This window comes from Perissodus microlepis, chromosome 20 (genome assembly GCF_051167445.1).
Source record: "Perissodus microlepis isolate ML-2025 ecotype Zambia chromosome 20, ASM5116744v1, whole genome shotgun sequence".
Lineage (NCBI taxonomy): Eukaryota > Metazoa > Chordata > Actinopteri > Cichliformes > Cichlidae > Perissodus > Perissodus microlepis.
This window is the reverse complement of record NC_140480.1, coordinates 5,459,031-5,482,398: the sequence shown is the minus strand read 5'-3', so window position 1 is coordinate 5,482,398 and position 23,368 is coordinate 5,459,031. Positions and strand designations below refer to the sequence as shown.

Genomic DNA, 23,368 nt, shown 5'->3' with positions numbered 1-23,368 from the left:
TTGCCAGGGCTTCAGGGCCGAAGGCAATTTCAAATCTCTTTAGAGCCAGCAATGGAAATTTCCAGAGAGCAGTGAGAAAGAAGCCGAGAGGGAGGTGTGTGTGTGTTTGTGTATTGGGGTGGAGGGCGGAGTGGAGGGTAAAGGCTGAGAAAGGGAGAAGGAAGAGAGGAGTGGAGGTGGGGCATATGCAATCCCAGACAAACAGCCTGTCATTCGTAGTATTCCCATGGGCCCACACTCCGGCTGAAGAGATTAGATGCCAATTTAAGGCTGGGCGACTGGCCAACTTGCAGGTGTCTTGCTACAAGATGTGGGGGTCACCTCAAAGCACTGAGGATATTTTTCCTCCCTGTCTTTCTTTTCAAATTCCCTAAACAATCAGTGTTTGGCAACACCTCTATCCCTCTCTCGCGCGCGCCCGCTCTCTCTCTCTTTGTATTCATAACACAGAGCGTCTGCGTTGCTCAGGTGGCACATGCATGATAGCGCCATTTGAGGCATATTGCAGTTGACACCTGTGTCAAACAAAAGCTCAACATTTTGAGCAGGATTTTAGCACAGAGACCCGGTTCAAGCTGAGATTATAAAACGGCTCTCCTTTGCAGGGATTTTTTAATAACCAATCTTATCTGCCCGTTTTCATGAGGCCGTTTACAATGCAAGCCACATAAGGTCCACATTTCAGCTCTTATCAAACCTTCTTTCTCTGACGACTCTAGAGCGCTGCAGATAAGTGGCTGTTATCTAAGAGCAGTGGAATGCCACCGCCGCTGCAGCCCGCCCACAGTGACTTTGAATGCCATGATAAAATGGGGCTGAGTGCTTTTGAGCCCCAGCTCACCCAAAAGCTACAGGTGGAAAAGGGAGGGGGGGCAGAAGGTAATTAAATTTGTCTTCCTGTTGACCTATGTTGACTTGGTTTGGTCGGGTTGGGTAGAGTGGGGGCAGCAAAACTTCAGGTGCAAGGTGTATTTTTCCCGATCGTGAAGCTGAAGTTGTTTGTATTCTAGTTTCAAGGTGTCTGGAGAAATAACTTCCCTGCATCTGCTGCCTTCTTCCAAATTGCACATAAAAATATGAGCAGTATGAGAACATGAGAGCTTTCACCAGGCTAGGAAGGGAAAAAAAGAAAAAGAAACACATAAACCGGCTGAGGAAAAAATTGCATCACACGCTTGGCTAACGGCCTGCTCCAGCCATGACACCTGCTGTTCTTGCAGTGGACAGAGGGGCAAAGCAATAGAGGGCTGTCTACAAAGAGAAATCATCTGAAGCATAATTACCACTTGTCAGCTCCCCAGACACGTGGCATACCGGTGGGTGGTCTATTGCCTTTAGAGATTCAAAGGGCACTACAGAGCCCTGAATCCAGCACTAAAGCCAGGAAAACAACATCATAGTAAGTCTAAGGGCACTCTGGGGGGACAGTAGTCAGAACAGACTCATGAAACTAACCATGAGAAGCATTCTAAACAGATAGTTGCAGCAAAGCATCTGCACTGGCTCACAAACAAACACCAGGGTTTCTCCTGCCCTGCGAGCTCCGTAATAAAGTTTGTCAGAAAGAAATTCAATATCACAGCATTCTCCTTTTTTTTGCCAGTTCTTTCTTCACATGTGGAAAAAAAGAAAAAAAAAACTTGGGCACATTCTTGAGACTTTCTGTACCATTTCATCAACCTTGCAGAAAATAGTACTTTACCAAAAGGATGCCTGGAAGTCTTGCAGCACCTATGCAGAATCGTAGCCACCACTTCATTTTTTCTTTTTTTTAAAGCATGCAGCCCTAAATGAATACATGTAACCTATATTGAGCCAATTAATGCATAATACAGTCGCCTCACTCAGAGGGTGTGGACACAGTTATTTCTTGCTTGGCCTCATTGTGTGTGCATTTCTCTTTCAGAGTGCAAAATCTGGGGAGGAGAGCGTTTAAATGAATCACACAAATGCGATTTATTAAAGTTTGTGGCTAGCAGTTTAATGCACGTTGCACCATTTCTTATCTGGCAGCTGATTTGGCTGTGATAGTTGCTGCTAAGAGTGTTAATTTATTTGGAAAGTCAGGGGAAGAAGTTATGAGAATGAGCATATAAATAGGACTGGTGGATGGCCCAAAGCTGTGAGTGCTGTGCCAAAGCTTTGGCTCTGTCCTCTACCCCTTCACTGTGATTATTTGGAGCTGTGCCCCAACATATTTGTGGTCGTCAGTAATACTGCTACTTTGATTTAACAGAGCAGAACTTCATGTGGAGCATCAGGAGGAGAACAGCTGTCCAGGAAAAAAAAAAACGAAATTAAATTAAATTTTAAAAACGCATATGTGCCAGGTACCTTTACAACTGTTTATACTGACCCTGTAATAGAGGTGACGTGTCCACTGCGTACCTTGTCTCTTGCCCTATGATGGCCAAGAAAGGCCCCAGTCTCCCATGAACTGGATAGCAGTTGAACCAGGGATGTTAAGCATAAGGCCCGGGAGCCAGAATTGGCCCACCAAAGTCTCCAGTCCAGCACGTTAAAGAGCTTTAGAAAATGTGAAGGAGTGCATAGATTTAGCACTTTTAAGTATATTTTTTACAGTTTTAAGTTTTACAGTTTTTCCTGACAAAGACTGCTCCCTTACACCAAACACTAACAGATAAACAATGAAATAACTGTTTTCCTACTATTACAGTAAAATGAATTTTTACTCGTTTTTATAATGAATTTTCTGTGAATTAATGAAAACTTTATATTTTATAATTTTTATAATTACAGGCCAGCTGTGGAAATGGAGTAACATAGTTTTCTGTAAATTTACACATTTATCATAAGTGGGTCCCATATGTGGCGCACGTTGTAAATTGAGTTTGACAGCACTGGGTTAAAAATAAATAAATGGATGGATAGTATCAAAAATGTCTCTAGATGCTCAGACCTGGAGCATGTTAGAATACGTCCTTGTAATTTTAACTGTAATCTTACAGAAAGTGATTGTTCCCACAGCTGGTTGAGAGTAAGATTCCTTGATTTGACTTAATAAATAGCTGCAGCTTCACACGGCATGCACGAAAACACAAAAAACAAAACAGGGACGCCTAGTCTGGATAAACACTCCGACTGAGCGATTGGATTTACCAAGAGAACAGCTGCCACAGCCTCTGAGACCCCACAGGCGTTTCCCCTTGCTCCAGAATGAACAGCTTTCTCAGGAAACGCATGGATGCCGTTTTTTCTTAGTCGATTTCTCGCTCTATCATCAGGTCCGCTCATTTTTGACCTGCTAATTTACACGTCTCTTGCTTATTTGTTTTCATTACTGAAATGAACCGACTGCATCTGTTCATTAAGTAGATTTCCTGCAACACTTTTCACTCCCATTGGCACTTTTTATCACAATTGCGACATCAAGCAATCTGAGCCACAAAGTAACTGTGGTCCGTAATACAAAAACAGGGTCATGGACACTGGACAATCCATTCTTTCCTGTTTAACAGAATTACAGTCTTGGCAAGAAGCACAGGAACGCAATTGGCAGCAACCACACAATTGTGAGTAATCATGTTCTGAATAATACGATGACGAGAAGAATCAAAGCAGGCAGAAGAGGCTATTTTAGGTGCTTTCTGCACAAACAAACACACCATTGTCACACAGTTGCCGCAATGCTGTCAAGCAAAATAGGATTCGCTCGATTCCCCAAAATTATCACCGTAGCAGCTAAACAATGCAAACAATGGAAATTCAACAGCTATTATAAAGTACAACAGCTGCCTGCTTCGGGCTCAAAGGCCTGGTTTTTCACCGTATATTTTCCATCAGCAATTATCGTGTATCCAGAATCTGTGCGTGTGCAGTAGGAGCTTCCTCTTTTTTAAAACTATTTAAAATTATTTAAGTAAATCTGCATCTATTAAGTTCCCAAGTAAGCTGAGGCACTACAGACAGGAACTAGTTATGTTTCAATAACCTTTATTATCCCTAAAGTCATCTTTCCATGTTAAAGTTAGCTAAACTATTTTATATATACATATGAGCAAGCACTTGGCAACAGTGGGAAGGAAGAACTCCCTTTAAACAGGAAGAACTATTAGTGGGTCTAAGACTTAAAGCTAAACTGAAATTAAAACTTCCTTTTGTAAAAACAAGAAGCATGAAAGAGAACAAGACTTGCAAACTAAACGAGCTTCCTGTTTCTAAGTGGAATCCACTCTTAACAGTATGGCGTGTCTTTCACTATGCGGCCGACTGCAAATGTCTAACTTTTTACGCAACACAACTGTGTTTGAAAGGAGAACTTTGTCAGTAACACAGGCTCATGTCAGCAGTGTGAGACTGCAGTGAAATCACAGTTTAATTGTTGTCTAGATTTACAAAAAAAACAGTTTAAATAGCTGGTATCAGAGCTGTTGTCTGAAAAAGATCTTTTAAAGACTGATCATGTCTATAAATCTTTTCTCTGCTGGATTTTGAAGCCGTGCAAATGCCAAGTAAACAAATGCATTTCGAGGTTTGTTGATACCTCCAGCCTGCCCCAGCTGCAGTCAAGGGTGTTTGTTAACTTTTTACCTGAGAATTTTCATAAGGGAGGGCAAAAACTATGGACATTAGAAGTCTATGGAATAATTGTAATATTTAGACCTTTTGACTAAAAATTGCAGCATTTATCTCAAAGAAATATACGCAGTAAGTTGCGTTACATAGAATGACAGCAAGTTTTAAAAAAAACACCAATAAAACACTCAAACACACACACAAAAGGAGGCAAGCAGTGCACAAATATTCCCCCCCAAAATATTAATGTATATATAAAAGCATACACAGACTAGCACACAAATGGCCTACTGATGCCTAAAGCAACTACGTGACTTAAGCACTTTGTAGAACAGACACATGCACGTCATCAGGAGTAAAAGAACATAATTCCAACTAAAAGGGAACAAAGCTTGTGCTGTGTGTTAACCACTACTTTTAACTACACCGTGTGATTACCTAGCCCATTAAATGACGAGAACACTGGCTTCTAGGTTCATCCTGGTAAAGCTCATGAATGCGCGGTTTGCTTTTAGGTTGGGAGGGAAAGACATCACAGTGATACATGACAAAAAAATTATTTTTCAGCCAGAAAACATTTAACATATGCACAACATATTAATTACAGCATAGTGATTTTTGAGATAATAAAAAATAGATATTTCTCACTGCAGCGTGCAGAAAAGGGGTATAGCTCACCTGTAGTCACAGAAGGTGTCATCATTCATTTTCTGTGACTCCGTGTCAGAGTGGGGCTCTTCCTTTTCTTTCACTGCAGAGAGGGCAAGACAGGCACTTCAGCACCATTGTTAGTGCAGCACTTTCACACAAGGATGCAATCATATTTTACTCGTGTGTGCATCCATAAGTCTCCAGATTCAGATTTATTTTAGAAGATCTTGTCTTTACCATCCTACAAAGGGAAAATAACTCAAACAGCAGTATTTCTGGAAACTGCAGAAATGTCAAAACTGAACATATCTAAGCTTAAAAGATCCACTTAGCGATACGCAATCTCAACACTGTAAGATTAGAAATTGAGAAGTCACGACCAAAAGCATCTGAGAACAGCTAAATCTGTGTAAACATTACATTAAGTCTTTACATGGAAACCCTCTCTTCTGCGTGTCTAGCACAAAGTGCTAGATGTCAGCTCTTTGTGCAAACAACACTTTGAAAAGACCAGTTGCGTTTGAGAAAGCTAAAAGAGGGGTTCCTTGAAAAGAACTGGATGGGCAAAAGGGGGGAATCCAAAGGAGCTGATGAAAAATTCAGTGCTTTTTGTCTACAGCTGCAGCAGGCAAAGAAGTGGAGTGGGCAGAAGATGGGGAAGCATGAAGGTTGAGAGGAAAGAAACAGTGAACAGACACTTTGCAGGCAGGCCCATTGTGAGACTGAATTTGACTCTGATACATGGCAGCACAATAGTGAGATGGAAGAGCTCGGAAGGTCTCCTCAGGTGAGCAGTGGAGAGGAGTGCAACAAAGGCGGCTGATTCCCGCTTGTCTGTCTTGACAAGTATGAAATCAGCGGTACTAAGACAACTAACACGGCCGCACCAATTGTTTGCAGCTTGTAGCTGCCGTGCAAAGGTGACCCACATGCATAAACAGGTTTGAGCTCAGGGTTGAGGCCCAAGTTATAAAAAAAGCATCATCCTGATAAATTGGTAGTAGTTTTAGGATTTCAATTTTAGCTCAAAATGACTTGGGGGACTCAACCCTGGCTAAGGACTAACTGACCTTTTTCCATGGCGAGCTTTTCTTGTCGCTGTGGCGATGGCGTACCTGCATACTTGCCACCTTTGTTTTTCCGCAGAAAGCAGGCAATGACCACAACAAGGGTGAGCAGTGCCACAGCGCACATGGTCCCAATCATCCAGCCGTGGGTTGAAAAGCTGCTCTCTTGACTTGCAGCACCTGAAAACAAGTGAAAGAGAGCTCAAGAACCAGCTTTACACACTATTAGGTGGGCCCAACCACTCGAGCACTCTTAAACAACTTGATCTTTGATTGAAAAAAAAAATGTGATGAGCTCAGGTTTGATGTCACACTGACTCTTTACTCAGATGTTAGACAGGAAGAAGACAAAAGCAAATGTGCAAGTATTCATAAGAAAGAAATGAATAAATTCACACGTTCAGCACAGTCAGTCACTCACTCAGTCGGTTTGATAATGATATGCTGGTGTTGTTATCACTAAAATCTACTGACGCTGACAGTCTTTGCTTCTCTCACCTTTGGTGCGTGTCTCGATAACGTCTTCGAAAATACTAGCGTTATCGAGCAGCCTCTTAGCCATGAGGCGCACAGTGTACACCGTCCCCGGTTCGAGCCCGTCAATTATGTGGAAACTTTGAGAAGCGTTTACAGCCTCTGAAATCCGCCAGTTCCCATCACCTACACAGCCAAGCACAGGAAGTGCACAAGCATCAAGTCTGTATTAGCAGAAGAGGATGTGCTGTTGGCGACTAATAAATGGTTCTCCAGTATTATGGTTACACTAAATATAACTTAAACACATCTGAATCCATTTTTAAAGGGAAGGGATTGAAGCAACCACGGAGGCTTACGCTATATTTTTAGGTGTTAATGTAAAACATCCCTAGGTGTACCTGAACATGATACAACCTTAAATTCCTATCAATTTTTAGCAAGGCGGGGACAGGAAAATTAGCTTACGGTTATTCATATAAGCCACATAAAGCTGCAAGCTCCGCTGCTCTTCTCTGGCAGTCCAGCTGATTTTGGCAAAGGTGTCACTCACGTAAGAGCTTATGTTCAACAGGGCTGGAACTGATAAAGAAAGAAGAAATAGGGGGAAGTAAATAAGGAGGAAAGGAAAACACAGACAGGCAGAGAGAAAAGGAGAGAGAAGGCAGGAAAAGAGGATTAGCAGAGGCAAATAGGATCCCCTGCAGCTTGAGAACAGTGCGTCTAGCAGAAACCCTTCAAAAAGACAGTTCAAAAGGCATTTCCCGGCCCCAGACTTAATTGAGTGGAGTTGGATTTGGGCTCATAAAGGGTAGATATATAGATCGTGGGCGGGAGTGACATCTAGTTTTCCCTCTACGTTAAATAAAGCTGGCATTTCGTGGCACACTCCCCACCACCACGAGTAGATATCAGAGCAGATTGAAACAACTCCATGCCTCGAATACTGTTGTTACTTGAAAGTTCAAGTACATCAAGACGAGCTCACAGGCTTAATATTGGCTGTGCATGTGTGAGTGTGAGCTATATACCTAAAGGAGGATGAGTAGAATTGCCTGAGATAGAGCTGGGAACAGAGAGAGAGCAGTTGTAGCCTGGAATGAAAGAGAAACCTCAGATGTTAGATTCCTTCTACAAAAGCTGTCAAGTCTAATATATTGTGCAACAAGCGAGACTACATAAAGGCGGAATTTGTTAGAGCGACTGGGAAAACTGCATTAATGGCAGTAACTGCACAAGCACAGCGCAACTTATACCGCGGTAGACACCCTGTAACTGCAGCACAACAATAAATCTGACTTGCAAATTTAAACCACAACTGTCACTTTCCGACAAGTGATTTGCACAAAGAAATGTCTTTCTGTCTCTCCCGAAGTGGTATACAGGACTCACCCAAATTATATTTGTACAACTATAAAGGACATGTTTTTGCTGAGGCTATGGAAAGCTACTTGCTACACCAACACGCCTACAACCTCCTCTGGCTCTACCACCACTTCTATGTTGGCTAGCTACACCAGCTGCAGGCGGTACATACTGCTCTGAGCAGGGGCCACAGCTGGAGTCTGGGACAAATCTTCAGAGGGATAAAAAGAAATCGAAGAAGCAGAAGATTACATGTTTATGAAAATCCCGCTTTAAGGTTTATAGACCAGGCACACAAACACATGCTGACACATTTGCAGGGCCACCGGAGAACAAAAGTGCATTCTCACAAACATATACAAGCTCTGTGTGTGTAGCTGCATCAAGTGCTGCTTTGGATTTGAAGTCTGGTTGACATCTGCACCACTAGAGGGCACTGTGCAACCAAAAGATGACACCTATTTTTTTTTCTGACAGTTACCTACGGAAAATTACTAATAACCTTATTCTAGTGACGATACATGCATATATAGCAAATAAAAACAAGAAAACACAAATATTTTTTAAATCTGTCTAAAAAGTTTTAGTTTTTTAAAAATGACTGAATTCCTGTTTTTTGCTTAAGTTTGATCTGGCTTCTCTGATTCGTCATTTTGAACAAAGAGCTTGCACATACAAACATAAAAAATGATTTTGGTAATAACCAGTATTGTAATTTAGTCCCTTATATTGAGGGCTGGTCTTCATACAATGAAGCTAAACATGTGCTACAGAGGTGTTTCCATGGAGAACAGAGAAGAGGATAACATCTGGAGAGGTGAAAAGCACCAGCAACAATACCAGCAAAGTATATAATTATAGCTAGCAATATAGTTATTGGTTAATTGAGGTCATTTAACAATTTTGACATTTTTCACCCTTTTATGTCTGAAATGCTGCGTTGTTTATTTCAGAGCTGTTTCTTTAAATATGTGGAATACACAGATGCAGATGCTCAGCCTCAATTAAAATGACCTGTCTTCATTTATAGCCAGCTAAACCCTTCATGTGTTTAGTGAAGCAATTAAGTATTAAATGTAGGATATAACCTCAAACTAAGCTACAAAGAAAACGAAGCTGCGCCTTGTGTTTGTGGGGTAATTCAAACTCCTCATCATCAGCTGTCAGGTAATGAGTGATGTGTCGGCATGTATGATGGGATAGTCGACAGCCGCACATCACCTCAGCAGGAGAATAAGATAGCTGAATGGCATCGAAAGGGTTTATCCCGATTCAGCTTGAGCCCAAAAAAATTAAAAAGGAGGGTAACGAAGATGTGTAATGTGTACAGGGTAAAGGTAAGGCATTTGTTAACAATGTAGATTCGCTTGTGAGGTGGAAGGGGGAGCCAATGTTTGAGCTGCCTTGTTAAAAAAATGTCAGCAAGCAGACATGTTGTGGATGATAAAGGCTGTGTTCACAGTTACACGCGGTTCCTTTTAAACTGCAACATAAACACTGCTCTGCCTGTGGTTTTACTACTTGCACTTCAAAACAGATGCTCGTTTATTGCATTTTAATATGCTATTTTGTTTTCCTTTCATCTTGTGTTGCCGTCCGCACATTCACAAGAACGCTGGTTACATTTTCATTCCAAGTAATGGTTTCATTTAGTTTGTGTTCATCTGGACCACAGCCCAGTTTATTTACTTATTGTTTTATTGTTTTCTCATGTTGAAGAATTTCGTTTCCTAAATTTAAAAAAAATAACAATAATTTTTCTGATTAAAATGCAGCACCTGGAGCCTCACAGTTTACCTTTTATTATTATTTTCTCGGTCAACCGGATTTACCAATCTAGCTGCACCCCCCCACCACATCTTGCATTGGGCCCACCAAACAGCTAGAAACAGCCCTGCATATTTACATTATTCATAGTTATATGAATTTAAACAAGGTTTGAATTTCTAACTGAGGAGGAAAAAAGGTATCTTTACCTGTGGCACACATATTACCTCATTTGTGAATGCGGTGAATTCCTGAATGTATTATTTCTCACATCATTTGGTGCGAATTAAGTGTGCCGCTACCTGAGCTTACATTAAAATATCCAGGATCCAAAAACAGAGCGCAGCATGCAAGCAAAAGTTTAAATAACAAGAAAATCTGCAGACTGAACACTGGATAGCCGGGGGGGGGGGGCTGTACATAGATATCCGAGGTATAAGTTCAGACTGTGATTGTTTTTCTAAAGAAACTCAAAGTAAATAAATAGATGCGTTCGAGCCATTAGCAAATTTGTTGCCGATAACAACTTAGGTGTTCAAGTGCTGTGTCGGGGAGCAATAATTTAATCTCCAGAGAAACTGGTTATTTTTGTGTGACTTTTGAGGCATGTGCTCCTCTGTGCTTTTTGTCAAGTTTGCAGCCTGCTTTATCTTTGCTCCTTTGTTATCTCCTGAGACCTGATGGAGAAAAATAGATATTTTTCCTACTGTGTGCCACGCTGTTCTCTGTGGCTGTTAGCTTTGTTTTTTTCTCCCGTTTTTTTCCCTGCTTGTGTTTCTCATGTTTCAACACATTCTTTTACCCTTTTTTTCCCCTTTTTTTGGCTTGCCCTCCAGAAACTCACTGGCATTGCAAGCTTTTCAAGCACAGACATGTGGACGTGTGCACGGGTCTGCGTAATTGTTGTAGTTCAGACATGTCACTCTGTGATTTGTCCAGAATATTTTCAAGGCAGGCAGCTGTTTATCCTAGCTAAATGGTGAGAGGCATTAAAAGCTTATTCAGTCAAAAAGGTGAACTATAAAAGGACTACTTCAGCGCCTGACCTCACTAGCTCCCGTGCATTCATCTTTCTTTTTTTGCCCTGCTGTCACTCCATCACTCCCCGTTAACGTCTCTAAATTCACTCTGCCCCTGCTCTGTGCTGTTGGTCTCCATAAATCTCCTCCACTGCATTGTGACTGACGTGCCCCGAGGACAGCTCTCTCAAACAGAGCTATTTTATCTCCGCATTGAGCCTCTACTCAACCATATTTACAAACAATGCATCTAATGGCTCTCGGGCTGGACATCCACCTACAAGATGCAGAGCTTCTCAAAGGAAGCATAAAAGCTCGGGAAGACTGAATAACTTTTATCAAAACATGCAGAGCCAGCAAATGGATGCTAAGCACTAGAAGGAGGAGCTCGTGGAGAGGATTTTATTCAAGATATAAATTAAAGCCACCACCATCTGTGTAGTTATTTGTGAATTAGTGAGCATTTTTTGTCAAATATCAGCTTTATTATGTTCTCATGTGACTGATTTGCTCCTACCTGACATCAAGGCTAAGCAAGTGATCTGCTCCAAGTCTACAACTTCTGGCTCCTCTGATAAATTCATTTGGTATAACATGAGTCAAGTTAGCCCTTAATTCTAAGACTTTTGTGAGGGTGCAGGCATTTCTTAGTTAGCAAAGTGGCACCAGCTTAATTCCTGCTTTCACTTACAGTCTCTTTAATCACATTATTGTAATTTCTCACATTGCTTTATTTAAAAGAGTCTTTAAAGGATAAAATATTTTCACACGTCCGCCGCCAGACTTCAAAACAAAGTCAAAAAGAGGAACCACAGCGCTCCGGTTTTAAATGAGCTGCACTCAATATGCTCAGCGCATCCTTTCAAAATTTCCAAATCGTCGTTTTGCTTTTAAACTCTAACTGGCTCAAGACTAAACCGCAGACTCGGAGGTTCACTCGGATCCTCTGCTCGCAGGTTTGTTGAATATTCACAGCCGCTGTCACACGAAAACTGGAGATGTACCTTTTTATATGCAAACTGCGGAAAGCATTTACAAGGACATTAGGGAGGCAATTTCACCGAGCTTTTTAAGGCAGCAGCTTGACACTTAATTTGCCCGTTTCGGTTACAGTAGCTCCCTCATCTTATATATATAATTTACAGTCTGAGGGGGCTTGTGAAGATACTTCTATTTTGCATTTGCTTCGCATTCAATACAGCTTTTCTCATTAAAAAATGATATGAGCTTATAAATTTGGGTAAAAAGTTTAATCTTCAAAACATGTACATAAATTCTAGAATTCTGTAATATACTCAATGCTCTGCCCAGATTTTGCTTTAATGGCATTGTGCACTTGAGCTGGAATGGACAAGCTGGTGCAAAGCCTGATAACCTGGTATGATTCGATGCTCCATGGCTTTTGAGCTTCTTTTGGTATTCAAGTAGTTCTACAAAGCTTTGAGTTGTGTTGGGCTCATTATCCTTCAGCGGTATGAAGCCTTCTCCACAAAGATGCAAACCACAGAGCGCAGCGTGTCACGCTGGAGTGCTACGTCGTCTGGAGTTGATGCAATGCAGGTGCAGGTTTGATAAACTGCATTTTCATCCTCTCTTCTCTTCATACATACACATTTCTGATTGAAGTGGGATTCATTAGCAAATAGGATTTGTTTCCAGTCATCCTCTGTGCAGTGCTGGCACATCTTAGCCCACCCCAAGTATTTGGCTTCGTTTCCCCTCCTGAGAATTGGTTTAGAGACGCATTAATGATCCGCTAAGACCACAACAAGACAGATGTTTTTGATAGGGCTTTTCTCGCTTTCTTTAGTTAGCAAATTTATTAATTCTCATTTTCTCAGTGAACAAAGCGTCGTGTATTGATCCTCTGATGGTGTGGTCTCTTTTGGTCTGCCTGATTGTGTTTTGGATACATCTGAGTTCAAGCAGTGTTAGAAACATTTGCTCTGAATAACAATCTGACTTCTAACACTTTTAGTTAGTTACAATGTCATGTTTCCCCCTATCAAAATACCAATTAGTCCTTGAGCCACAGACATATTTGTACATTTCTGCCCTAGACAAGCACATCAAACCCACCTTAATATCTTGAAGGACATTCTAAACTGAAGGATTTGCACAAAAGAGCTAAAAATGTTGTAAAATTGCCGTTTAGTTTTATTGCTGACCTTGAAATTGTTACCTTGTGTTTTTTAATGATTTAAATGTAGTTGTTCTCAGCTTTGCATGAAAATATCACAAATTTCTGATGTGATTTCAAAGTGGATTCTACTACAAATATTACTGTATTCTGCTGAACTAAACAAAAGCTGGTGCTAGATTGTTAAATAGTGTCTGACAAACACTCCTTATTGGAGAGGTTAAGCTGTGATGAGTGAGGCTCTAGAGAGGAAGTAATATTTCAACACACAGGTTCTTTCTAATCTCATCTTTCTTAGATGGTTTCTAAGTTCAGTTAAGTCCAATATCACTATCAGGACAATCCCTTCTTTTAAAAACACAGCTTTTATGCACAAAAATGACAGTATGACCTCTTCAAAGTCTGATCTGTACTCACTGGAATTATACAAAGTATTTTTGGCCTTAATAATGATGTTTCTCCCTTGTATGAATGAATACACCACAGCAGTGCTGTGTTTTATCTGTGGGATTTTCATATATTAATCCAATAAACAGGCACACTACCACCCAAGTTAAATGCATTTCATTAGCTCACCTGGCTCTGGAAAATCAGTTCGGCTCTCTTCGGCCTGTGGAGGCCCACAACCTGCTCGGGTGCATGCTCTGAGGTCGAAGCGGTAAAGGCTGTCCCCCTTTAATCCCTGAAGTGTCCAATGGTTGGTGTCAGCCCCGGTAATGTTGATCTCTTTGGAATCAATCACCTCGAGTGCAGTCTCATTAACTGTAGACGAAGAAGAAAGATAGTCAGGTCGGTTCACGTGCTGAGAGCGAGCCTATGATGTATCGATGCAGAAAAAGTCATTGCAGCTGGGTCGTGTGGGAGGTTAGCGTAACACGGCTATAATGAGGGTCAGCGGTCGAGGGAAGGAAGAGATGAAGAGATTTTATGCTGTCTCATGCGGGAAGTGAATATAGCAGATACATGTTGTGACAGGTAAGCTAAGGAGGAATACATTATGAGGAAAGAAGAGAGAAGATGAAAGAGGGAAATAAAGAGCTCAAGAGGAAGGAGGGGGTGTAAACAAGTGGCAGTGCACGGATGAAAAGAGGAGGTGGAGAAGATTAGAAAAGTGAAAAGCAATAGGAAGTGGTAACCGAGCAGAGACTATGAAGGGATTTTTTTTAACTCTGCATAAAAGGAAGAAAAAATTACAAAAACAAGTGATGGGAAGGAAGACAATGAGGGGGAAGAATGCACAAGGAAGCAGTAGAAGGAAACCAGAAGAGCTACAATCACAAGTAGCACAACATATCACCAAATATGCATTATAGATCAAAGTACAGTATGTGTGCACTGCTGAAAGCAACACTTCTTGAAACCTCCCTCAGTGATGCCATTACTGTGCCAATACCGAACCACAGGTGAGAGTTGATGTGCCAAGCCCATTGTACCACTTTGCAAAAACAATGTTTGGGGTTTTTTTTTGGGGGGGGGGGGGGGGGGGGGGTTGCAGCGGCAGTAGAGAGCACAGGATATTTTACGTTGCCGACAACAGATCACACAGCGCTGTCGGGAAACCAAAGGATACTGCACATACAGCGCAACATATATTATTTTTTCATAGGAACCAAATTTTAATTTAAGTGATATGGTGAATCAGTTCAACTAAAAAAAAAAGAAGAAAAAAACACACCCACAGATTGCAGTGTGTGGGAATAACTGTGTAAAGTCTTACATCTGATATGGGAAAAAAAGGCAGAAATAGAGGGACAGAGTGTATTGAAGAGCTGGCCAGACTCTGTGGGTGCTGGTGGAGGCGGCACAGGGCTGTCTCTGCCTTCACATTTTACACAAAAGACTTCAGAAATGTCAGCCAACGAGAGTGTAGGCTTTGAAAACAGAGAGTGTAATGAAAGCCCCTCACTCACTTGTCCATTCTTACTGTACTCAAGCATAAAGGTGCTTTTTTTTTTCTTTTGCAAAGAGAAAAGCTTCTGAGTGATAAATGCAAAAAAAATAAAATAAAAATAAAATAGCACAAGAGGCACATAGAGCACTGGTTTAAATGCTTCTTTTGGGAGGAAACATGCAGGAGGATATGAGAAACACAGAGGAAAGTGTCAAGCCACGGGCTAAAGTATCTTGAAACAATTAGGCCGTTGCAGACTGGAGGAGGGTTCAGTGTCACACAGTGCCACCTACTGTCTGGGACAACGTCACACGAGATTAGAAGGGAAAAGGTGATGTGCAGATGATACTGTATGCAACAATGTTTTTTAAATTGAAATTAAACCTCCATATGTGTAAATCGAAGCTGTAGTATCACATATCCACCCCCTCTACACCTCCTTCTCTCTTTAATAATCTTTTCCTCTCTTGTGTCCCCTTTACTGAGGCTGCTGTTGAACGACTGTTTACACTTCGCCCACTGTAACACTACAGACAAAGCCCTGAGTTACAGCAGAGACAACTCTGTTATGATGGAAAACCTCACGTAGGTTCAAAGGTCTACAAAGTGTGGTGTGTTTACATACTGAGGTGGTACTGCAGGAGGTAACCGGTGAGGATGCCATTTGACTTTGACGGCTGTGCCCATTCCAGCCTAACTGAATCTCTCTGGATGATGGAGGAAGTCAGGACGATAACTTGCTCTGGAACTACACAAACAACAACAGTGGTAAGATAAGCATACATTTTTTTAAAAACTGGGATGAAAAACACACTGATCTAAAACCGATCTTGTCACAAGGATGCAATTCATTTTAAAGCTGAATTCATAGTTTGTACAGTGTTCAGCACGTGTGCATAAACGCCTGAAGCATGGGTTGTTTAGCATGTGTGATCACAGTATCACCTCACCTCCCTCTGGTGTATTGAAGGTCACCGGATCACTCTTGGGTCCATTGCCCTTCTTGTTGAAAACATAAACAGTGAGTTTGTATTCAGAAAAAGGTTCGAGTCCTGGCACAATGACATGACTTCTGTTTCCAGAAAAGGACATGGAGTGACTCAAATCTAAAATCTTGTCGGGATTCAGGAGACTTCTTCTCTTCACCCAGTGAACCTGTGAGAGGGTGTAATATAAAACAACAAGAAGGACAGTAAGATAATGAAAGAGCTCCTTTACACACACATCTTTTTGTCACTCTTTTACTTTGCCACTGTGCATCCTTCAAACTTTCAACACAAGTACAGCATTAAAACTCCTTAAATGATAAAGTTGGGTATAATTTTTTAAAAAATGTTTAAAAATTATATCCAACCAAAAGTAAAACTCTCAAAATGTGCTGTCACGATGAGAGTACATGCAGCGATCTCATTTTAGAGTTTGTCCTCCAAATGACAAAAATCATTCCACCAGAGAAAGTGCGCTATTCACAAAGCAGACATTGGAGGATTTTCAAATACCGAGAAAAACACGCTGCTGTTTGAAGTTCCTTTGCTGGAATTGAAAATGCAGGGATGTTTGAGAAGCTGACAACTTACATTATAACCACCCAGGCGACCTCGCACCGTGGCAGGTGGAACTGGGGTCCAGCTAACTCTCAGAACAGTGGTGTTGATCACCTCCACAGCAATGTCCCGTGGTGCCGCAGTAGGAACTAAAGACGGTGGGAGGAAGTTGAGAAACACAGAAAGTCTGTGAACAGCAGACCTTTATTCAGACTTTTTTCCCAACATATTGAAAATAAAATGTTTGTAGTTGCAGAAAGTTACAAAATACATCGACCTTGTTAGATTAATACAGTGTTTTAAGCTGAGGAATGGTGTTCTGTTGCTTGATGAATTGATGAGTCAAAACATTGGTGCTGGTATAAAAAGCCAAGAAAGTGCACAGAAAATATGCTGAGCTACATGCAAAATGAAGCAAATTAGCAACTGAAACAGGGGGAAAATCCACACCAGACACAAAACGGCACTGTAAATATTTTCTACTCTACGCGTTACTGTAACGACAGGAGCACAGCAGACACTGGAAAGTGAAGCAGCCATCGTGCCTCAGTAGGCCTACAGTGCAAAGCGTGTTGTGATCTATCAAATCCCCAACAGCTTCTGAGACAGAAGTGGAAATTTGACATCCCTCTCCTCTACAAAGGTTATCTGCCACTTGCTAGCAGTGGTGTTTTTTTGTTTTTCCTTTTACAGAAGGAAGGAAAAGTCACTACTGCACCACCTGCACAGGGTTAAAACCTTGGGTAAGCGGAGGGGGGGAGAAAATGAAAAGAACTTAACCTGACACATTTTCCCGCAGACAATGCCAAAAGACAACTGAGAACACGGTAAAGAATCATAACACGAGAAGTTCAGAGTTAAAAGAAAACCAACAGACAAATATGCCAGTTCAGCTTTGGGGTATGTTGTAATGAAGTCAGTTGCAGGTAATTATATCGTACGCTGAAATATATTAATACATACTACTCACCATCTTCCCCAGAGTAACCTGTAACAGGCTTAGGCTCTGGCCCCCAGCCGTAGCTGTTTCTGCTCAGGATTTTAATCTCGTAGGGGACAAAGGTGGGCGTGTTGTTCACGAGAAACACAGATCTGTTGACCATGTGCTCCGTGAAGCTATCTTCCACCCCGAGTTGGCGGTACTTCACTTTGTACTCAAAGCCTGGGCCGTTGCGCTCAACAGGTGACAGCGGCTACAATATGACAGTGCAGAGAAATTGTTACAATCCTATAACAACTTCTAGTGAAAATTCTTACAGATAACAAGTCTTAAATTTAAATGAATAAACAATTCTCATACCTCCCAACTGATTTCCATTTGATGAGGATGATGGCCTTGAATTTTGATGTTTTCTGGGTTCCTATCGGGTGCTTTGAAGACATGTGTGCATTTGTATAAATCATTTTTTGCAGAATAAAAAAGATGCCATTTTTAATACTAAAACTTGCATGCTTTGACATGTTACACATAACCAGAGAGACATTTTTAATAAATAGGAGCTGGTCTCACCAGCAGGGGGTGTTTTGTGTTGTTCAGTCGGCTCACTCGGGGGTCCGGGTCCAATGGCGTTAACAGCATACACTCTGAACTGGTAGATAAGGTTCCCGTATAGTTTTAGCTCAGCTGTTGCTTGGTTACCGGTGACTCTCTGTAGCTCCTTCCACCTTCCAGGCTCCCAGCGGTTCTCTTCATACTCCACTACAAATTCTGTGCTCACAAAGAGAGAGGACACACGCAGTTGTGACAATACCACTGATTATTAAAAGCATATATTAGGCTTTTATACTTTTGCTTAGATTATATCATATAGAGAGGTTATCTACACCGCCGATCAGTATCTATGAGTGCTGATTTACCCCTTTCTTGATAAATGAATAATTCAACATTATCTTATATGAGTGTTAAATGAGATTACAAATACCACTCATGTATTTCTAATTATGAACCTGGAGGCAGGGGCCATTAGTGTAGTACAATGTGAGTAAGAAAAAAAGTACCAGGGAGAAAAGGATTTCTGGTGGTATTATTAATTCTCAGATAGACGATTCACATTAACCCCTTTTTATCACCCTTTCTGTGCCACGAAACTTCTAGGATTAAGGCTTGTGCTACCTTCTCTAATTTGAATTTATTAAATTAAGAACTGACAGTGGTATTAACGCTAGGGCCAGAGCTGAAGGGGATAGTGAGAAGGCGCTTTACCACGCTGTCATTAACAGCGATCAGAAAGACAATTTGGCACATCACAGAAAGAGCTAAAAGCCTCCTGTCCATTGTATATTTTTGTGCTTCTGATTTTGTTATTTTCCTAAAGACTAATTATGTTCATTACTTTACAGTTATCTTTCAATCCTATATTTTTGGTTATGATGTTCATTAGCATGCACTTAAATAAACTCTGTATAGATATGTAGTATATAGGGTTTTTTTTACTGCTAATGTTTTGTGTGTCTTTTGAAAGCGCCCCCATGAGCCTGTGGATGACTTTGTAAATAATCTGGGGTTTTTTTGTTTTGTTAAAAAAAAGGCATTATGTTGTTCCTGATCAACAGGTGGTGATTATGTGCCAAAAAACCTAGAAATGATACAAAAAAGAAAGAAAGTAAGAATGAAACTAGTAAAAATGGCTATAATGAAAGATTCTTCTAAGAAAAAATGTTGTCATCCTTGTTAAATATTAACACTTATTGATGAGTATCGCGGGGTTGAAAATGCTTTTTGTTCTAAAAGATTTATCCAATTTCAGTCACAAAAAACAGCCATTTTTTCCCCACTGTAACAACCATCACAGCTAAGAATATTAATAACACAACACTGATGAACCCATACAAATTCTTACCACCAAAAATAATTTCGCCCTCCCTTTTGAAGCCTAAATGAGAGACAAGCTCCCCTGCTGGGATTCTCAGCGCTTTGCAGCTTTCTTCACTTGTTTAAGTGATCACAGCATCAACTAAATCTCTTTTTCACACGGGAAGCATGAAAACACTCAGTGATTTGCAGTAAATCACTTGAAAGTTGCATCGAAAAAACAATTTCAGTTTTTAATAATAACCTGCAGACTTTTTTCCAACTGTGAAGCAGCTTTAGTCCGCATACTCGGGCTCTGGTCAGTGCATGCACGTACAGCACTGGTGTGCGTGAATGCTAATTTCAGTTGCTCCCTTGTCACAAGGGGTCGCAACATCGAATCGCCCTGGATGTTTTGATTTGGCAGAGCTCTACACTGGAGGTCCTTCCTGACGCAATACCAAAGGGATTTGTGTCTTCAGCTAGAATCAAACAAGTGACCTTTCTCTTACCAAGCAAATGTGCAAACTACTACACTATGGAGGCACTACAGCTGTGTGCATGCATTTTATATGCTTTGTTTACTGATTATGCATTATACGATTCTTTTTCCCAGTGGCGAGGCTAAAGAACTGCAGAACTAGACAATGATATTGGACTCTCATCTGATGGTTGGGGTTGTGTTCTAACATTGCAGGGTCTTTACTTTAGAGCATGAAGTGCCTTGAGGTGACTCTTATTGTGAATTGATGCTATGTAAATGAATAATATTGAACTGAATTGAATACTCTGTTCAGTTAGGTGTCTTACATGTAAAAGTAACTAATAAATGAAAAGTATTCAGTCACATTCCATTTTTTTGTTATCCTATCTTTATTAACAAGTATTTACAACAATACACAAAAACCTTCTTCCAGGCTTTCTGCTTTTTGCCCATTAACTTTTACCTGTTACGGTACTGTTGTGATCGCTTCCAGGTATCCAAGACAAAACAACATTCCTTGGACTGTCAAGTTCGGACAGGTCTAACTTTATCGGAGCATCAGGAACATCTGCCGTGCAGAACAAAAGAGCCGTCAACCGTCAACGTGATAACTAAAACATCTAGAGAATCTCAAATGTGTTAATGAACAAATACCAGAATTGTTCATTATTTATTTAACTGTTTGAAGCCAAATCATTTCCAAAAATGTGCGATAAATATTTAACTATACATAATTCATCTTACCCCGTACAGTGAGTACTGCAGTGGCAGAGTCCTCATCTAGGCTTGTTCTAGCAGTGCATGTATATGTTCCCTGATCACTCAGGTTTACATTCATGATCTCCAGCATGGCACCTTTCACAGAGTATCTGAACATAAGTGAAGATTTGTCAGAGTAAGTTATTTCAATCCACCTCTCAAGCAGAGGCCCCTCCACCAAAGCTGCATAATAAAAGAGAATTTACAGCCATGCATAATTTAGTCATGCTAGCCTTTTATTATCCAGTAAGTGCACTGGTTGATGCTACAGCCTAACTTTCTAATGTCTGTAACTAAAACCGTAGCATGTTAAACGATAGATAGAGATGAGCAGACAATATGTCAGCAAAATGCATCCTCTGATCAAGATACACATAAAAGTTTATATTGATGAATTTATTATTCTACTCAGTAAGAGCATCAGCATAAAAGCACCATCAAAGCAAAACCAGTTACCTGGAATTTTTCTCAGAGGAAAGTGGGATCTCCTTGTTTTCCTTTCTCCACACCAGCTCAAACGTGTCCTGCAGACTTGCATCATATTCAGTCTTGCACATCAATTTGGCCAACTTCCCACTGTCAACCTGCGTGTTCTGAGGTGGACCTACTATTTTTGTAGCGTCTAAAGATAACACAAAAACCAGGGGGGAAAAAAACCAAGTGAAATAATCCTCACAAGCCCAGCTTGATTTAAATAGCAATGTGAGTCTCTGAAATTGAGCCAAATTATTGATTTCATAAATGACTGTTTATGGCTGGAACTTCCTTCAACATACATTCAACAAATATATATGAGAGAGACTGCCTAGCTTTAACTACTTGTTAAACTACTTAAAGCACAGAATATTAAAAAGAAATACATTCCTTCTTTTCTTCTTTTTACCTTTGTGCGCAGCGACTACGAATATCCCTGCCTACAAAAAGCAGTAATTATGTTGCTGAGATACCTTTCACATCCAGCACAGCAGTGACAGCCGACGAGCCCTCCATGTTACTCGCAACGCAGATGTATTTCCCGCTGTCACCTTTTTCTGCGTTAATGATTTTCAATGATTGTCCGCTCTCAAAAGCAAGGAAACCTTCCCCCTCGATGGCTTTTTCATCTTTGGTCCTAGGAGAGAAAGTCTTCAACTTTACTTGGCGCTTCCACACAACTTATCCAACACCTCAAATGCAAATCAAAAGGTGCCGATTTGCTGCAAGTTCAGAGTTTGAAAGCGTCTGGTGTTTTCACTTTTGCGACTTTAAAGAATGTCATATATTATTCCGTGTTTTATTTTTAAGGGCTTGAAAAGTAGGAGGCAACTAGATCCTATCATGTGACCTATTGAGGTCACCTGAGACAAGGTGTGAGTGGGGGTTGAAGTATTCAAAGGACTGCATTGTAGGTGGCTGATGTAGGTCAATGATGGTCATTCACAGCAGACAAAGATGGCCTCCTTTACTCCTTTTTCAAACCATCTTGATGCAAAAATGAGAACTTTGCCATCCTCAAAATATTTTTTGTCCTTTAGGTGTAAATGTACAGGTGAGTCTCATCCTGTGGAGGTGGCTCTTCTATGTTGTTTATGGAGTGGCTGTTTGATTTCTCCAGTGTAGAGCTCCAAGCACTCCTTTATCCTTGGGATGAAGAAGTTTTTCAAGCTCCCAAGACCACCACTAAACTTTAATAGATGGGCTACACAGCTTACTTAATTAAAGCAACACACAGGGTTGCTGATTAGAATTGAAGCGCAGGTTTTCTACAATGACAAGTTCTATCTTAATATTTGGCATTTGGGGCATCGTCTGTGTCTTGCCACGGACTGTCTGTTTCTCTTTTGAGCAGCAGTGATAGTAAATGGGATTCACGTTGCCCAATTTCAAGGAACAGAAGATGATTATCTCATTAACCAGACATAAGTGTCAACATCACAGCGTGTCATACAGACACCTGAAGCAGTGTGAGAGTGATAGCATGACTCACTGCTGTGATAGTGCTCTCGGGTTCATTCTTTAGACTGCTTCTCTTTACACTCTTCCACATTAATATGTAAAAGTGGCTATTTCTTGTATTTTAAAAGGCAGGCAAGTGTAAATTACTAATGACGCCTTTAACTTGCTTGCATAAATTGTTTCTTTGTCAAGACAAACCCAGCTCTACTTACCAAGAGATGCTGGATGGTGGAGAGCTGAAAACACTGCAGTTCATGGTGATTTCCTTTCCTACTACTGCAGCATACTCCTGGTTGTTCTCTGTCAGTATAAGCGGAGCCATATCTAAAAGCAAGAGGAAGGAGCTGACTCAAATGCCAAAGAAAATACAGATAATCACAGGCTCTGGTAAAACTGCACAATTCTACTGATCCAAGAACATGAACTTTCTCAGTCCTGTGCCCTAATCCATAGATGCACACCAGTTAGTTATGTCAAGTCCCCACAGCTGGATCAAACACGGCTGTAGAGATAAAACTATTTGCCTGTTAAACAATACACAAACTAAATGGACATGATCTTCATCATCAGTAAATTTAGTTCCATCTTTCGAATTACTTTTCTAATTTTCACATATTCGTGATTGATAATTGATCATGAAAGTAATTTGCACATATAAGATCACCGCATTTTGGTCATTTGAGGCAGCTAAGATAATAGCTAAAAGGAACAAAATGGTGTTGGTGTCCTGCGGTCTTGAAACCAGATGTGAAGATAGAGACACAAGGCAGGTCCACTCTAACACATATGCTGTTTTATCATTGTTTTTGATGCTGTATCAGACCAAAACTTACAAAGATCATTCAGTGAGTCTGGGAACTAGCAACTGAAAATTGTAGAAAACTAGATCAGATCTCTAATCCCTAAACCCTAACCAAGGAAGGTAAAAAAAAAAAAAAAAAGGCA

General features: G+C 40.8%; 1 protein-coding gene across 8 annotated transcripts in view; it reads right to left on the bottom strand.

Annotated features, from left to right (window-relative positions):
- chl1a (cell adhesion molecule L1-like a) overlaps positions 1-23,368 on the bottom strand; it is a 48,683-nt gene that overhangs the window by 1,200 nt on the left and 24,115 nt on the right. For 2 of the 8 annotated variants that reach the window (XM_084916668.1, XM_084916666.1), the window contains exons 12-28: positions 22,636-22,747; positions 21,436-21,599; positions 20,945-21,110; positions 20,474-20,598; positions 20,193-20,297; positions 17,965-18,162; positions 17,755-17,825; positions 17,425-17,647; positions 16,488-16,603; positions 15,861-16,065; positions 15,536-15,658; positions 13,596-13,781; positions 7,760-7,822; positions 7,197-7,310; positions 6,753-6,914; positions 6,258-6,434; positions 5,215-5,287 (exon numbers count right to left, since the gene is read on the bottom strand). In XM_084916668.1, the coding sequence (XP_084772794.1) occupies positions 5,215-5,287; positions 6,258-6,434; positions 6,753-6,914; positions 7,197-7,310; positions 7,760-7,822; positions 13,596-13,781; positions 15,536-15,658; positions 15,861-16,065; positions 16,488-16,603; positions 17,425-17,647; positions 17,755-17,825; positions 17,965-18,162; positions 20,193-20,297; positions 20,474-20,598; positions 20,945-21,110; positions 21,436-21,599; positions 22,636-22,747 (2,383 nt within the window). Of the gene's footprint in view, positions 1-4,974; positions 5,045-5,214; positions 5,288-6,257; positions 6,435-6,752; positions 6,915-7,196; positions 7,311-7,759; positions 7,823-8,265; positions 8,305-13,595; positions 13,782-15,535; positions 15,659-15,860; positions 16,066-16,487; positions 16,604-17,424; positions 17,648-17,754; positions 17,826-17,964; positions 18,163-20,192; positions 20,298-20,473; positions 20,599-20,944; positions 21,111-21,435; positions 21,600-22,635; positions 22,748-23,368 lie in introns of all 8 variants that reach the window. The other 6 variants (XM_084916671.1, XM_084916672.1, XM_084916674.1 and 3 more) reach the window with 6 other exon arrangements.